This window comes from Mytilus trossulus, chromosome 12 (assembly GCF_036588685.1).
Source record: "Mytilus trossulus isolate FHL-02 chromosome 12, PNRI_Mtr1.1.1.hap1, whole genome shotgun sequence".
NCBI lineage: Eukaryota > Metazoa > Mollusca > Bivalvia > Mytilida > Mytilidae > Mytilus > Mytilus trossulus.
In genome coordinates, this window is record NC_086384.1 from 26,668,378 (window position 1) to 26,685,166 (window position 16,789).

Genomic DNA, 16,789 nt, shown 5'->3' on the forward strand with positions numbered 1-16,789 from the left:
AAAATTTCAAAGTCAATAAATCATAACTGATGGGAGCTGGGTAAACAAATCTCAATAGTAATGAGATGTGCAAATGCTAATACAACTGCATACCAAATATCATTAACTTACCAATAGTGGTTCCCCATAAACTGACCTAATCACAAACTAATACATGAAAACTAAACAAAAGTTTCAAAGTCAAAAGACCATAACTTAGGGGGCGAGGCCAAATTATCTCCATGGTAATGAGATGTGTCAATGCTAATACAACTGCATACCAAATATCTATGACTTACCACTAGAGGTTCACCAGAATCAAGACCTACAGTAATCACAAACTAATACATTGTTGACGCCGCCTTAACGGCCGCCATTGCCAGAAACAGCATACCTATCTATGTTTGCTTTTTGACTACATCAAGCAAGACAAAAACACAAACTTTATTCTAGATACCATAAGGATCATTCATCTGAAGTTTGGATGGAATTAGTTCATAGGTTTCAGAGAAGATGTTTGAAAAAGTTTACACTGGACAGACGACAATGAACAACAACAGACACCAATTGATGGCAAATGCTCACTGCCTCTTAGTTACATTCAGCTCAAAAGTATAAAAGTATTGGTGTTTCTTGAAGAAAAAAGCACTGGAAATAATTCAAATGATAAGGGATGCTACTATTTGCCTTAACTCAAGTGAGTCTTGTTACTAGGGAACAACACAATCAACACATTGTTGAATACGAAATGGAGCTTTCTTTCATTATTTTAAAATTTCATGAGAATTGGTATGAATGCAAATTTGTGTTTCTTATTGTATGACATGTTGACATACAGTACAGTAAAAAATAGAGCATGGTATCTAAATATAAAGAATAACAGACAAGTGTTTACATATTTTTTTGTTTTATTATCACTAAAACAATTTCTTATAAATAAATACCCTGGTATAATGATAAATTAAATATTAGTGAATATTTAAATCAAACAAATATCCAAAAATTAAATGTTACTCAGGTCGCAGAAAGGGTATATAATTTGACACATCCAGCTTACATGATTTTTTCCTGTAAGCCAAAGATATTCAAGTATCTGTTTGGTATATATGACATTTTACTATGCTGAATTTAGCTTCAGCTCAGCAAATATAAACCCTGTCTGACAACTGAATAACATATAATATTTAAAGCAAACAAATGTATTTAGTAAACATCTACAATGGGAAAAACTAGTTCTTTTCATGAATTTAGCTCTTAGTGACTTGATTTTGTAACTTTAGTTGTCACATGAATGATAGTTTTGTCTGAAGGTGGCCAAAAAATATGGCAAGTCTTCATATCATGAACCTTAAAAGTGGAATGATATCAGTAAGTCTTTGATTTCTAAGCCTAGTTCCAATATGAACTACACCAGATAGAAATTGAAGGTACATATGTCCAGGTTCATATAATAGACTTTAATTGGAACATTAAAATACGAAATGAGAAATGAATTTGGGTTTGCTTTGTAGATTTTCTTATAACAATTTAATTTTATACTTTCCATAAAGATTTTTTCAACCCAAAGTATGTAAACAGATAGATAAAACATTATTCATTTGCATATGGTCAATTTCTAACTGATACAGCTCATATAAAAACTAAAATACAGAATAAAATAACAAACAATCAATGAGATCATTCCATTTGTTGTTCAAGGAATTCAAAGTGTCAACATGAATTCGAAAAAAGCTTCATCATCAGGCATGAAATTTTGACTGCCATAACTAGCTATGGATCATAATGGAATTATGAGTACAAAATTTTAACTTCTTAACTACATAATTTGATTTTAGCTTTCAAACTAAAAACTATAAAAATCTAGCAAAATGATTGAATGCTACTTCTAAAAAAATGGAGATCAAAAACATTATGCAAGATTTGAGATTCAAAATATAAACACTGCATTCAAATAGAAAATGTCTAAAAAAACCTTCAACTTCACACAGGGGAATTGCATATTGATCACATCTGTGCTTGAGATTACATCTAGGTAATGGGGCCACAACTGTAAAACAAAAACGCCAAATAATTCAGCCATTATCTTGTTTTGTTGAAAATCCTGCCAAAGTTATATATATACATTCTAGCTTTTGTTACACAGAATATTCTATTTCTGTATCACATGAAAAGGTTTTTTTTTCTATTTTCTTTTTAATATGAATGAGATTAACAAATGACTTTTAAGAAAAAAACTGCTGACACAGATATATGTCTGGCCTGTAGAAAGAAAATTTGATTTGATAAACAACAACATTTTTTATTAGTTAATCTTTCACAAGTAGTTTCTATCAAGCTGCCTTGAGCAGAAAAAAATAACAATTGTCGCACAGACCCTAAGGAAGATGCCACTGGAAAGGCAACATCTATGTCTTGCATTCAACAACTTTCATTGTAGGCTACATTGATTAATCACAATCATATCACAGAATCATATACTATATAATATATCACTAGAGTAGTTCAAAGTTATAAAGTTTTATGAGCCATTTATAATGAGTACAAATATAAAGTATAGTTACAAAAATAAATAAAATCTAGAGACTCTATAATGAAACTGAAAATTTGTAACTAAAAAATATTTCCAACTCAAAACAGTTGTTTGGATTAACTAAAATAAAATAATGAGAAATTGACTAAAAACAATAAGGAATCCCACTGATTTGATAATTTTATTATAGATTTTAGATGTCTAAATAAAAAAGGATACTTACAAAATAAAAATCATTTAAGGATGTTTGCCCCTCTTGGTTTTCAATTTTAGTCAGATATTTTCTTAACCCTCTGATTTTATTCATGTATTGCCACTCAAACATTTGCCCCTATTCTTGTTTTCATAATTTTATGTCCCAAATATTAAACAGCAAAATTTTCAAATCTTATAAAATCCTTGTTTGTTTCAATGTTTCTGAAAAAAAGGTGCTAATGTCAAATATATGAAAAATCTTTAGGACATTTTCCAACCAAATTTTCAATGGCTTATATTTTGAAAATAAGCTAGTTATTTTGAATCAGAGAAGCAAACATCCTTAATTTTATCTGGGATATGCATATTTGCAAACAATCTACATAACATTCAATATGAACATTTTTAATCTCTTTTAACAACTATAGCGGCCATTTAGATATACAAACAGTTTTATCATTAACAAATATTGTGTTCCTCTAAATCCTTGCTGTAAATATGAGTATCAGTTATAATGAAACTATATTGGTATGTACTGTTCTGTGAGTATTAGTTGTAATGTGGTTTTGATAAGTTGTTCTATTATGATTTCTTGATCAGTTAATGTTGCATATTGTTCTTTCTAATTCCATCTGTGAACAAAAATGAAAGTACAGTTACTTTTATAATAATTGTGATGATTTTATTAAGGCGAAAAATGCAACTAGGTGACTAAGATGAGGGTTGAAATAATAAGATCTTGCATTCTGATATCCGATAAATATCCGATACATATCTGTATGCCACTTTTCCGGAAATCGCAATAATCAATCTTGCATTTTTCATAAATTCTTCATAGATCTCCCCCCCAAAAAAAAATTGCAAACAATACTATCTGAATTTACAATTCTTTTAATTAGGTGACAATTTCATATAACTTTTTTTTGTTGACATTGTGATGCCACATTTGAGGGAACTTGTGTGATTTTAAGTAATGGCTGATAAATTTGCATAAATAATGTCTAGTAAATCATAGTGTTAACCATTTGAATTATTGTTTTGGTATGATCTAGATATACTATTAAATCAGAAGCTGAGAACATTTTAGATGGTTGATGTTGCAAAATTAAAAACTCAGATTTTAGATCAAGATAACATTATTTGATTTTAGCATTTTCTTGTTGAATGGAAGACCCATTGCCTTGAGCTTATTTACATGCTCTTTGGTTGTGCTGTTGTCTCTTTTACACATTCCTTGTTTCCATTCTCAAAAAAAGAATAGAGAATGGAAACAAGGAATGTGCAAAATTTTAAAACAATTGTTGACACTACAAATCTTAATCTCTCGGACAAGGAAAGACAATTAATACTAATTGTAACCACACAAATTGTAGAGTAAACCTATATCTTATATTACCTGTCTATCAATTCATGTAAGGATAATCCCATGCTGTGAGCGGTTTAAATGTCTCCTTAACTGATTGTATTGAAGCAAATCTCAGTAGATAGCTGGCACCTCCTGCTTTGTCATTGGTTCCTATAGAAATACATATAAGTATGTCATGTATACACATTAAATTTACAGGGTTTCATTAAATGTTATTATTCAAAAAGGTAACCCTTCTATGCTACTAATAGATACCGCTTTAATTTAAGGGCATTCGATACACTTTTTCGATATAATGTCATTTTTATAGGCCAAGGTGAGATATAAAATAAAACACAAAATAAAACATAGGTCACCGTGCTCGTTTTTGAGAAAATTGGGGATTTGTGCAATTTTGTGACAAAGGTAGGCAATGTTATAAAATTTTTGGAGCAAATATTCTTTGTCGTAAATAATTAAGATCAGGTTCAATTTGAAGCTGTGATAAATGAAAATCAGGAAAAAATAAATCCCAACACGAATGACTATACAATTATTCAAGTCTTGCTTGACATTGTGGACCAGATGCTCAAAGTGGTACTTTTTGAATCCAAAACCAGATGCTCTGCAGGGCAGGGCTTCCAAAAAAATATTTGAGCCAGCCGGACATTTCATATTTGATCCCGATTTTAATCCCTTAAGATTTTAGTCACAAAAGGCAATTATGGTAATCAGATGGCCATTCCAATGATTGACATTACATTAAAAAAAAAACGATTTTAAACTTTACTTTGATATGATATGAATTTGATGTTCGGATGTTACTGTTAAATTGGCAGTGCATCATTCAAAGTGTGCACATCAGTGTGCTCCTATCTGCCAATAGACTTTTTATTTGTGCAAAATGACATTGTCAAAAACTTTACTTTCGTTTTCAACCGGATGTTGACTTGACAATGGTAAAACGTGGACCATAAACAGATACGTAAAATCCGTGTACGTTTACAAAGCACGACTGAGAGGAGAAGCTCTTTCAACGTTATTTCTTCGACAAAATACTTGAATTGAACGTTAGATACAGGTATCAATGATAATTTTAGCATTTTTAAATTTTCCACCTGTACACGTGTTCTAGTTCATACGACATAGTTCTGATGATTTTTTTATCTAAAACCTTTTTAAATTTTTCATCAAATCATGTTAATACTAATTTCTAATAATTTTAATCTTTTGGACTAAATCAATTAGATTCAAACCGCTGAAATATAAGAAAATAATACCGATCAATTTATACGATGTCTGGTACTGAACATAGTTCACCTGTCACCTGAATAGGTAGATTTCAGCTGTCCAACTATTAATTAGACTTGATTAAAATTATAAAGTATTGAAGTAGGTGTTGTTTTGATAGTAATTAATCATCATGTCACATTTATGACCGGAAATGTGTTGATGTTAAAGGCAAAAGGTGACGGTCAAAAAGATCCTGAATTATGTAAAAATGACTGAAAAAGCCTTAAAAACTAAAAAGTATATGACCGTTTCATGCTTTGCCCAGCTTGTCTTTTACTGGACATTATATAAATGACCGGAATATATGACCGTTTTGGCGCAGCTTTATACGACCGCAGAGGTTGAACCCTAAACGGTTAGGGCTAATATGGACACAACATTCAAGCTAGATTCAGCTCTAAATTTGGATTGTGATTAAATAGTTGACACAGCATAGGTTTCTGACACTGAATGAATGTGGTCTAATGAACTTAAATTTTTTTTGTTGCCTTTGAGCAATTCACTTTGCTGTCAAATATTAATCCTCTCAAAAAAATGTTTGAAGAAATTTTCTTTTTATTTATGAAATCTGAAATGAGAAAAATTGAACCCCCCCCCCCCCCCACCCCCCCACCCCATCCAAATTTTTTTCACATCCCCCTTTCCCTTATTTCCAAAACTGATCTCAATTCAAGTTTCTAAAGGAGCTTGCAACAATAACTACTCATTTAAATACATCATAAAATATTAAAATGTAAAAAAAGTGTTTGTTACCACTAAATGGTAGATTGTTTAATTTATCAGATGGTAGTAAAAGTTAATATACATTGTATATTGTATAAAACAATGATTTAAGTTGATTCAACTACTATTCTGGACAAAGAAAGATAACTCCAATTGAAAATTTCTTGCTATTGCGCAATATTGTACAATTAGATAATTCTTGCTATTGCGCAATACTGTGCAATTGAAAATACCTGCTATGGCACAATACTGTGCAATTGAAGATTTCTTGCTATTGCACAATACTGTGCAATTGAAAATTTCTTGCTATTGAACAATACTGTGCAATTGAAGATTTCTTGCGATTGCTGAATACTGTGCAATTGAAAATTTCTTGCTATTGCACAATACTTAATATAATAATTTTGGATCCTGATATGGACCAACTTGAAAACTCGGCCCATAATAAAAAATCTAAGTATGTTTAGATTCAGCATATCAAAGAAGCCCAAGAATTCATTTTTTGTAAAAATCAAACTTAGTTTAATTTTGGACCCTTTTGACCTAAATGTAGACCAATTTGAAAACGGGACCAAAAATTAAGAATCTACATACACAGTTAGATTTGGCATATCAAAGAATCCCAATTATTCAATTTTTGATGAAATAAAACAAAGTTTAATTTTGGACCTCGATTTGGACCAACTTGAAAACTGGGCCAATAATCAAAAATCTAAGTACATTTCTAGATTCAGCATATCAAAAAAAAACCAAGGATTCAATTTTTGTTAAAATCAAACGTAAGTTTAATTTTGGACCCTTTGGACCTTAATTTAGACCAATTTGAAAAGGGGACCAAACATTACAAATCTTCATACACAGTTAGATTAAGCATATCAAAGAACCTCAATTATTCAATTTTTGATGAAATCAAACAAAGTATAATTTTGGACCCTATGGGCCCCTTATTCCTAAACTGTTGGGACCAAAACTCCCAAAATCAATCCCAACCTTCCTTTAATGGTCATAAACCTTGTGTTTAAATTTCATAGATTTCTATTCACTTATACTAAAGAAATGGTGCAAAAACCAAGAAAAATGCTTATTTTGGCCCCTAATTCCTAAACTGTTTGGACCTTAACTCCCAAAATAAATCCTAACCTTCCTTTTGAGGTCATAAACCTTGTATTTATATTTCATTGATTTCTATTTTCTTATACTAAAGTAATTGTGCGAAAACCAAGAAAAATGCTTATTTGGACCCCTTTTTGGCCCCTAATTCCTAAACTGTTTGAACCAAAACTCCTAAAATCAATCCCAACTTTCCTTTTGTGGTCATAAACCTTGTGTCAAAATTTCATACATTTCTATTTACTTAAACTAGTTATAGTGCGAAAACCAAGAAAATGCTTATTTGGGCCCTTTTTGGCCTCTAATTCCTGAAATGTTGGGACCAAAACTCCCAAAATCAATCCCAACCTTCCTTTTGTGGTCATAAACCTTGTGGTAAAATTTCATAGATTTCCATTCACTTTTACTTAAGTAAGGGTGCCAAAAACTAAAAGTATTTGGATGACGAAGCAGACGACGACGCCAACGTGATACCAATATACAACCAAAAAAATATTAATAATTTTTGGGGTCGTATAAAAATATAGTAATTATGGCCTTATACAATATTTATGGAATATACTGAAATGGAAAAAGAACCAATCAACATGAAAGATGATGAAATTCCTACGATTAGAAATTTTCTTTTTAAAATATGGTGAAGTCTTTTTACAGTTTTATTAAGAATTATATGTATCAAGAGAAAGATGTAAAATTTCTTACTTTTATATTGTGTAGAAAAGCCTAAACCATAGCAGCAACTCTACTCTTTACAAGGGGATGTTCTCTAATAAGACAGTGATTCACCAAAATATTCTCTCATCCTTCCTTCATGATTTACCTCCCTTAACAAGGGCAGGCATTATAAGAGAAGGGACAGATAACATTCTTTTTAATGTCATACCTGATAATCTATTGCCACCAAATGGTTGCTGTCCTACTACTGATCCTGTGGATTTATCATTTATGTAAAAATTACCAGCACAGTCCCTGAATTTGTCTATTAGTTCTTCTTTCACTTCCCTGTAAAAATAATTTTCAATCTCTATTATCACCACATTCACTGCTGCAGATCAAAGCTACTGTTGAATCATTATTATTCTTTGGTTACAAATTGTTTTACATAAATTATAGATACAGGGGAACGAACCATGTATTCAAATGTTCAAGCAATGACAAATGTTCTACCATTTCTACCATTTGGCAAACATGACATACAACAACGCAAGTTTTTCCTCACTCTATGAAGATTGGTACCCACAGATTTAACAAATCCATTGTATATAATCACTCCTTTTTGTAATTGATTTTTTAAAGTTTACTTTTACAAAAGTATGGTTTTGACAAAGACAACAGATTTACTCCACTACATGTTGTGTAATAGATAAGGTTGTCAGATGAATTTGTTTGTCTTTGTCTGTGTTTTTCTTCCTGGTGATCTTCAGTAATTTGCTTTAGTGCACATCATCTTATTTTTCTGAATTTAAAAAAAACAACAAGAATGTGTCCAAAGTACATGGATGCCCCACTTGCACTATCATTTTCCATGTTCAATGGACTGCCAAATTGGGTAAAAAATGTAATTTGGCATTAAAATTAGAAAGATCATACCATAGGGAACATGTGTACTAAGTTTCAAGTTGATTGGACTTCAACTTCATCAAAACTACCTTCACCAAAAATTTTAACCTGAAACTGGCACTTCAATTTTCTACGTTCAGTGAACCATGAAATTGGGGTCAAAAGTCTAATTTGGCTTTAAAATTAGAAATATCATATCATAAAAAACATGTGTACTAAGTTTCAAATTGATTGGACTGCAGCTTTATCAAGATCAACCTTGACCAGAAACTTTAACCTGAAGCAAGACAGTTAAATGAACGATCAAACGGACAGACAGACGAACGGGTGCACAAACGGTTGCACAGACCAGAAAACATAATGCTACTCTACTATCATAGGTGGGGCATAAAGAATCTAACATGTTTACTTCTCAAAAGAACTAACAGGAGTTCATTCTGCAAAACTTAAATGGAGAAACAATTAAGTAGTGTCTTTTGTATAAAAATACTATTCTTCTGTTAAGGGCATACGATACAGTTTTGATCCTGTATTTACAAGTTGATGAAAATTTTAATATAGACTATTTTTTACCTGATTAAATCAAATATGTAATAAAAAATATACCTTCATGTGCTATTTTTTTAGCTAAATGAGGATGAAATTTTGTATATTTGCTCAAAATTCGGATTTGTGGCCGTATTTCCCTTTCGAAAGAAAGCCATAACTTTTTTGTTTTTAAAGATAAACACAAATTGTTTTTTGTAAAATAATTTGTAATTTCTGTATTTTATAAGGTTCTTTAAAATTTATGTATTTTTCATTCAGAAATAATACATATTTATCAAATGGTCATGAATTGAGAAAAAAACGTCATTTTTTGCTGTATATTTATCAAAATAACAATCTAAGTTAGCAACGTCATTACCTCCCCTGTTACTGTATCCTATTCCCTTAAGTTTTTAAAAATTGTTAACCTTAACATTATATTACATTGGGCAAAAAATAAAATCACATAAAATACTGAACTTTGAGGAAAATTTAAAACAGAAACCCTTAAGGAAATGGCAAAATGAAAAGCTCAAACAAATCAAACGAATGGCCAGCATCTGTCATATTCCTGAATTGGTGTCAGACATTTTCTAATGTACAATTTATCGTAAAAAGATCTTTTTAAGTTTTTTGTTTTCTGACAAGTTAAGTATCATGGATCAGTCTATGCCCTACCAAAATATTGATTTTAAAAATAGCTTAAAAACTTCTCTGTTTGCAGTAATATTTAAAAAAAAATTCTGGTACTAACTCGTCTAGGGCAAAAATTGCTCCTGTAAGTGCAAATGGTGATGTCTCTTCTAGTATGTCAGCTACTTCTTTGTACTGGTCATCTGGATAGGGATAGACGGTCAAGATAGGACCAAAAATCTCCTACAATGTAATAATAAAAAAATAAAAAAAAAATAATTGTTTTACTGTAAAAACATATTGCCCATAAAAACCTCAGCAGTAATGAATGCAAATTAATATGATATAAGATTTTATCAAGTAACATAAAAATACTGTGGATTCATTACTATTCTTAATATAATAATTTTCTTGATTTCCCTTCTAAATGAATACCAGGTATTTAAAAAAATTATTGTATACAGACAACAGCAAATCAATGAAAATCAAAAAAACCACAAATATTCATAATTTATCAATAGGAATTTTATAAAACAGACAAAGGAGTAGGTCCGGAAAGGGGCAATTTTGGCCTCAAATTTCAGGTTCATCTAACGAAAGATTTTGAACACTTTTAAACACTTAAGTGTCCATTTCAATTGATTCAATTAGTTTATGTGAAGGATTTAACTGATTTAGTCATTAATAACGCCTCGATTTAAGCTTAAATATGAAAAATCTATCAAGTATGCCTAAAAAGTCACTTTTCAGATGGTTTTTGTCAACAACATGGCCACATCCGTGTTCATCCTCAACCTTTATATATGTTATGTATTATCATCAAATACAACTAACATTTCAATATTATGAATGAACACAAATGGAGCCACTTTCATTTAAGACAGAAATTGTCTAAAATTTAACTAAAATGTTGAAATTGTGAATATTTCAGTAATTTAGCATGACTTTATGATGCTAGTTACCTATATATGTGCATTGTATTAAATGTATTGTCAAAAACAGCCCATATTTATGTAGCAGAAGCATTTTACTTTCCATAAATAGCTAAAAGTTTACACTTTCACAATTTTGTAAAACTGCTTTATTTTGGGGCCATAAAGGGGTCTCACTGAACCTACTCCTTTGGAAGGACCCATTATGATTTTATTTTTTTACCTCTTTCATTATTTTATCTTCAGGGTCTGTTGTCTCTATGATGGTTGGCTCCACAAAATATCCTTTGCTGAAATAAAGACATAGAATGAATTATTTGTGCTTTTTAATAATTGCTAGGAAAATATTTTTTTGGATAACAGCATAAGTTAATTGTTTGAGACCAGAAAACATTATAAGAACAGTGGTGGAAATAAAAAAAAAAATGTGTCCATAGTACATGAATGTCCCACTCAAATGTCATTATCTATGTGCAGTTGATTACAAAACTCTAATTTGGCATTAAAATTAAAAGATCATTATGATTCATATCACATGGAACAAGTGTACTAAGTTTCAAGTTGTTTGGACTTCATCCAAAACTACCTTGAACAAATACTTTAACCTGAAAATTTAAGCCTGAAGAAGGACAGACAGAGGGAAAATGAAAAAATGTACACACAGACCGAAAAATGAGGCTTAGAAATGGGGCATAAATAAATGAAATGATTTGTGTAACAAATTTTTTGCAATGCTACTTTTTATGTGTGAATGTAGTCAACATCAAACAATCTAAATTGTATTCTAGGTCTTACCTGTCATCACATTTACCACCAGCTACTATTGTTAAATTTGGTGAAGATTTGGCATGGTCTAAATACGATTTATTTCTAGCAAATGACTGAAAAATAAAAAAAACATTCTGTTAAATATAAAAGAAAAAATGCATTCTTATTAAAAGATACTGCACAACAATGTCCCAAGTAACTGAGGAATGAGCCTGGAACCCATGGGTTTTTGTTTGTTGCTGTATATCTTTTTTTTTTTTTTTTCTCGTTCATTCTTTTTTACATTAATCAGGGCTTTACTTTTGAAAGTTTTACATTTATCATTTAGCCTTTTAATAGTTTACTAAGCAGTATTGGTTTTGTGTATTGTTGAAGGCTGTTTTGTTACCTGGGAATAATTCAATTATTCTCTTCATTCACTAAATCTAAGAAAATAACCAATTTTTCCTTTGAAAATCAGTTTTATGAAGGATTTTTTGTCAGTTTTATAATTAAACATGTTTCAAACCAGATGCTCCACAGGACGTAGCTTTAAACGACAGCAGAGGTAGAACCCTGAAAGGTTGGGGCAAGTATGGACACAACATTCAAGCTGGATTCAGCTCTAAATTTGGATTGTGATTAAATAGTTGACACAGCATAGGTTTAGGACACAGAATGAATGTGGTCTAATAAATGAACTATTTTTTTTCCTTTCCTTTGAGCAATTCACTATGCTGTTGAATATTAATCCTCTCAAAAAAATGTTTGAAGAAATTTTCTTTTTATTTATGAAATCTGAAATGAGAAAAATTGACCCCCCCCCCCCCCCCCCCCCAATTTGTTTTTCACATCCCCCTTTCTCTTATTCCAAAACTGATCTCAATTCAAATTTCTAATGGTATTTGCAACAATAACTACTCATTTAAATACATCATAAAATATTATAATGTAAAAAAAGTGCTTGTCATCACTGAATGGTAAAGATTTTTTAATTTATCAGTTGGTAGTAAAAGTGAATATACATTGTATATTGTATAAAGCAATGATTTATGTTGATTCAACTTCTATTCTGGACAAAGAAAGACAACTCCAATTGAAAATTTCTTGCTATAGCGCAATGTTGTGCAATAAGATATTTCTTGCTATTGTGCAATTGAAAATAATTGCTATCGCACAATACTGTGCAATTGAAGATTTCTTGCTATTGTGCAATACTGTGCAATTGAAGATTTCTGGCTATTGTGCAATACTGTGCAATTGAAAATTTCTTGCTATTGCACAATACTGTGCAATTGAAGATTTCTTCCTGTTGCTGAATACTGTGCAATTGAAAATTTAATTTTGGATGTAACATGTCTTCTGATTGGCTGAAGTTATTTTGTTATGAGCTCATAGACATAATTTAGTCATGTGACCGTGACGTCATCAACATTTTTTCATGGTTTTCTAAGGTTAAAAATGGAATTTAGAATAAAATTAAAAGATATGACTGCACCAAATTTTTTATGTTATTTCTTCATAGACAGAAAAAATATTACAGTCATTCCTTATATACTTAAAATAATAATTTTGGATCCTGATTTGGACCAACTTGAAAACTGGGCCCATAATAAAAAATCTAAGTACATGTTTAGATTCAGCATATCAAAGAAGCCCAAGAATTCAATTTTTGTTAAAATCAAATGCCTCCGGGTGCGGGAGTTTCTCGTTGCATTGAAGACCTGTTGGTGACCTTCTGCTGTTGTTTTTTTCTATGGTCGGGTTGCTGTTTCTTTGATACATTCACCATTTCCATTCTCAATTTTATTAGTTTGTTTTTGGACCCTTTGGACCTTAATGAAGACCAATTTGAAAACAGGACCAAAAATTAAGAATCTAAATACATGGTAAGATTCGGTATATCAGAGAACCCCAATAGTTCAAGTTTTGATAAAATCAAACAAAGTTTAATTTTGGATCCCGATTTGGACCAACTTGAAAACTGGGCCAATATTAAAAATTTTAAGTGCATTTTTAGATTCAGCATATCAAATTAAAGAACCCCAAGGATTCAATTTTTGTAAAAATCAAACTAAGTTTAATATTGGACCCTTTGGACCTAAATGTACATTTGTAGACCAATTTGAAAATGGGGCCAAAAATTAACCAGTTGCTTCGCAGGGCGCAGCATTATACGACCGCAGATGTAGAACCCTGAACAGATGGGACAAGTATAGACACAACTTTTAAGTTTGATACAGCTTTAAATGTGGATTGTGATTAAATAGTTGACACAACATAGGTTTATGTCACATTATGATTTGGACCCTTTGGACCTTAATGTAGACCAATTTGAAAACTGGACCAAAAATTAAGAATCTACATACACAGTTAGATTTTGAATATCAAAGAACCCCATTTATTCAATTTTTGATGAAATCAAACAAAGTTGAATTTTGGACCCCGATTTGGACCAACTTGAAAACTGGGCCAATAATTAAAAATCTAAGTACATTTTTAGATTCAGCATATCAAAGAACCCCAAGGATTCAATTTTTGTCAAAATCAAACACAGTTTAAGTTTGGACCCTTTGGACCTTAATGTAAACCAATTTGAAAATGGGACCAAAAATTAAGAATCTACATACACAGTTAGATTTGGCATATCAAAGAACCCCAATTATTCATTTTTTGATGAAATCAAACAAAGTTTAATTTTGGACCCTTTGGGCCCCAAATTCCTAAACTGTTGGGACCAAAACTCCCAAAATCAATACCAACCTTCCTTTTAATGGTCATAAACCTTGTGTTTAAATTTCATAGATTTCTATTCACTTATACTAAAGTTATAATGTGAAAACCAAGAAAAATGTTTATTTGGGCCCCTTTTTGGCCCCAAATTCCTTAACTGTTGGGATCTCAACTCCCCAAATCAATACCAACCTTCCTTTTGTGGTCATAAACCTTGTGTTTAAATTTCATAGATTTCTATTTACTTAAACTAAAGTTATTGTGCAAAAACCAAGAATAATGCTTATTTTGGCCCTTTTTTGGCCCCTTATTCCTAAACTGTTAGAAACAAAACTCCCAAAATCAATCCCAAACTTTCCTTTGTGGTCATAAACCTTGTGTCAAAATTTCATAGATTTCTATTTACTTAAACTAAAGTTACTGTGCGAAAAGCAATAAAATGCTTATTTGGGCCCTTTTTGGCCCCTTATTCCTAAAATGTTTGGACCAAAACTCCCAAAATCAATCCCAACCTTCCTTTTGTGGTCATAAACCTTGTGTTAAAATTTCATAGATTTCTATTCACTTTTACTAAAGTAAGAGTGCGAAAACTAAAAGTATTCGGACGACGACGACGCCAACATGATAGCAATATACGACGAAAAAAAATTCAAATTGTGCGGTCGTATAAAAATCTACATACACAGTTAGATTCGGCATATCAAAGAACCCCAATTATTCAATTTTTAAAGAAATCAAACAAAGTTTAATTTTGGACCCTTTGGGCCCCTTATTCCTAAACTGTTGGGACTAAAACTCCCAAAATCAATCCCAACCTTCCTTTTATGGTCATAAACCTTGTGTTTAAATTTTATAGATTTCTATCTACTTATACTAAAGTGATGGTGCGAAAAACCAAGAAAAATGCTTATTTGCGCCCCTAATTTCTAAACTGTTGGGACAGTCAACTCCCAAAATCAATCCCAACCTTCCTTTTGTGGTCATAAACCTTGTGTGTAAATTTCATTGATTTCTAATAACTTATACTAAAGTTATTGTGCGAAAACCAAGAATAATGCTTATTTGGGCCCTTTTTTTTGCCCCTAATTCCTTAACTGTTGGAACCTGAACTTCCCAAATCAATCCCAAACTTCCTTCTGTGGTCATAAACCTTGTGTTTAAATTTCATGGATTTTTTATACTTATACTAAAGTTATAGTGCAAAATAAAATGTCTTCGGTTGACGACTACCAAGACCACGACGCCAACGCGATACCAATAAAAGAGTCATAAAAAACTTGCTTGAAAAAAATGAAGAGGAACAGTTGACAATTGAATTGAATGTGTGACAGGTAATATAAATGACAAAGCATAAAAATTGACAAAAGTTTCATTTATGTGCAGTACATTTAAAAGCTATATATAAGAAACTGTTTACTTTTCAAATGGTTACCGTAAAGTCAGCAATTATTGCGATTTTGCCATTTTAGGCTAAAATGCGATTTTTATTTTTTTCTATATTCAGAAAAATCCAGTTTGAAGTAATGTAAAAAAGATCAAATCGAGAGTTTAAATTATTGCGATTACAACCCTGTCACATTTTTAGCAACAATAAAAACATCTCAATAAATTCTGAATTTACTGTACTTTTTCTTTTGCTATGGTTAAAAGTTACCTTATCATCAATAACTGCTGACACAAAAGTCTCTACTTCCAATGGGGATCCAACTTGAATCTCCTTGTGTATTTTTAGCATTTTCTCCTTTACTTCTGGCCACATAGATTGAGGGATATACATCCGAGAACAAGCTGAACATTTTTGTCCCCCATATTCAAATGCTGACCTGATTGTTCCGTTAACGACACTTTCTAAGTCACCTGACTTGTGGACAAAATGGAAATTTTTACCTCCACACTCTAAAAATGTAACAAAACATTTCACAACCATTTACAACATTATTAAAGACATTGTCATATTAAAAAATCAAAGCGCGAAAGCGCTGTAAAGGCAGTTAATTACAGGTTGTGTGTATTTCTAGTCCAGTTATATCATTTTCTTCCATAGTACAGAGGTGGTTTGTAGTATTTAAGATTTAGAGTTCTCTTGTAACTTATCAGGGGTGGATCCAGCCATTTTAACTAGAGGCTCTAAAGAGCCTGTGTCGCTCACCTTGGTCTATGTGAATATAAAACAAAGGATGCAGATGGATTCATGGCAAAATTGTGTTTTGATGATGTTGATGTGTTTGTAGATCTTACTTTACTGAACATTCTTGCTGCTTACAATTATCTTTATCTATAATGAACTTGGCCCAGTAGTTTCAGTGGAAAATGTTTACAAATTTTATGAAAATTGATATTAAAATTGACTATAAAGGACAATAACTCCTTAGGGGGTCGGTCAATTGACCATGTTCACTTATATTTTGGTCTTACTTTGCTGTACATTATTGCTCAGATTTGCTCTTAATGCTTTGGTCTTTGAGTCATAAGCCAAAAAAC

The 16,789-nt window shown here is 31.2% G+C and overlaps 1 protein-coding gene across 1 annotated transcript in view; it reads right to left on the bottom strand.

Annotated features, from left to right (window-relative positions):
• Positions 1 to 869: 869 nt before the first annotated feature.
• LOC134693666 (delta-1-pyrroline-5-carboxylate dehydrogenase, mitochondrial-like) overlaps positions 870 to 16,789 on the bottom strand; it is a 30,882-nt gene continuing 14,962 nt past the window's right edge. Inside the window, exons 10-16 of the mRNA XM_063554558.1 lie at positions 15,963 to 16,204; positions 11,624 to 11,709; positions 11,052 to 11,118; positions 10,018 to 10,139; positions 8,059 to 8,177; positions 4,101 to 4,220; positions 870 to 3,336 (exon numbers count right to left, since the gene is read on the bottom strand). Of these exons, the coding sequence (XP_063410628.1) occupies positions 4,108 to 4,220; positions 8,059 to 8,177; positions 10,018 to 10,139; positions 11,052 to 11,118; positions 11,624 to 11,709; positions 15,963 to 16,204 (749 nt within the window). The 3' untranslated portion in view covers positions 870 to 3,336; positions 4,101 to 4,107. The remainder of the gene's footprint in view (positions 3,337 to 4,100; positions 4,221 to 8,058; positions 8,178 to 10,017; positions 10,140 to 11,051; positions 11,119 to 11,623; positions 11,710 to 15,962; positions 16,205 to 16,789) is intronic.